The 1038-nt window shown below is 68.7% G+C and overlaps 1 protein-coding gene across 1 annotated transcript; it reads left to right on the plus strand.

Annotated features, from left to right (window-relative positions):
• Window positions 1–14: 14 nt before the first annotated feature.
• EMIHUDRAFT_260514 (hypothetical protein) lies at window positions 15–475 on the plus strand (the record flags this gene model as incomplete). Its single annotated transcript, XM_005791494.1, has 3 exons — window positions 15–145; window positions 264–305; window positions 412–475. Coding segments are annotated over 3 exons (237 nt in total), but the record flags the coding sequence as incomplete, so codon positions are not given.
• Between the last annotated feature and the right edge of the window lie 563 nt (window positions 476–1038).

Here is a 1038-nt window from a genome sequence, read left to right on the forward strand (position 1 = left end):
GAGCCTTGCTGTAGGCTCGCCCGATACGGTGGCTCGACTGGCTGGCGTACCTCAACGCGCTCGCCGCGGTCAAGCTGGGCGTGACGCTGGTCAAGTACCTGCCGCAGCTGCTGCTGAACGCGCGCCGCCGCTCGACTGCCGGCTGGTCCTCTCCGGACCTTCTCTGTGCCCTCTCTGAACCTCCTCTCAACCGTCCTAGGCGCGCCGCCGCTCGACTGCCGGCTGGTCGATCGACAACGTTTGCCTCGACTTGCGCGGCGGAGGGTCGCGGCTTTCCACTTATGCCTCGCGCCCTTCTCGTTTAGGTGTGCCTCGACCTGTGCGGCGGCTTGCTCTCGCTGACGCAGCGGCGGCTCGACGCGGGCTGCTCTTCACACCCTCTCTGTCGAACCCGCGCATCTTTCTGTTCAGGCAGCTGTTGCTCGACGCGGGGTGCTCGGACGACTGGAGCGCGGCGAGCGGAGGGCCGCTCTAGTGTACGACCCGCGCACTTCTCTGGCTATGACCCACCCCTCTCTCTCGCAGGTGAGCGGGGACCCGGTCAAGTTTGGGCTCGGGCTCGTGTCGATCGTCTACGACGGACACCTCTGTCTAGATGCCCCGACCAGCTGACCCATCCTCAAGCTAGCGCACTCGAGAACTCGGGGGGGGCTAGTACACACGAACGAAGGGGCTAGTACACACGGGCATGCCCCCGCCCGCCCCTCCCCTCGCCCGCCGCAGCGCCTCCCGGCGCCACAACGAGCGTGACACGATTGCGCCATAGGCCTCTTCTTGCTGCAGCACTTTGTCTGGTACCGACGGACCGCCACGCCGCCTCTGCTGCCGCCGGCCGGAGCCAGCCCAGCGAGCGAGGCCGCCCGCCGCCAGAGAGCCGCAGGCCGTGGGACAGCGCCGCCGGCGTGCACAGCCTGAATCTTTCTGGACACGTCTCTCGCGTGAACAGGCTCGGGCGCGAGCGCCGGCAGCGGGCTGCTGGAGCGTCTCTCGCCGCAACCCGAGCCTGTGGCCGATCCCGAGGCGGCGGCGACCGGCGAG

This window comes from Emiliania huxleyi (genome assembly GCF_000372725.1).
Source record: "Emiliania huxleyi CCMP1516 unplaced genomic scaffold EMIHUscaffold_11193, whole genome shotgun sequence".
NCBI lineage: Eukaryota > Haptophyta > Isochrysidales > Noelaerhabdaceae > Emiliania > Emiliania huxleyi.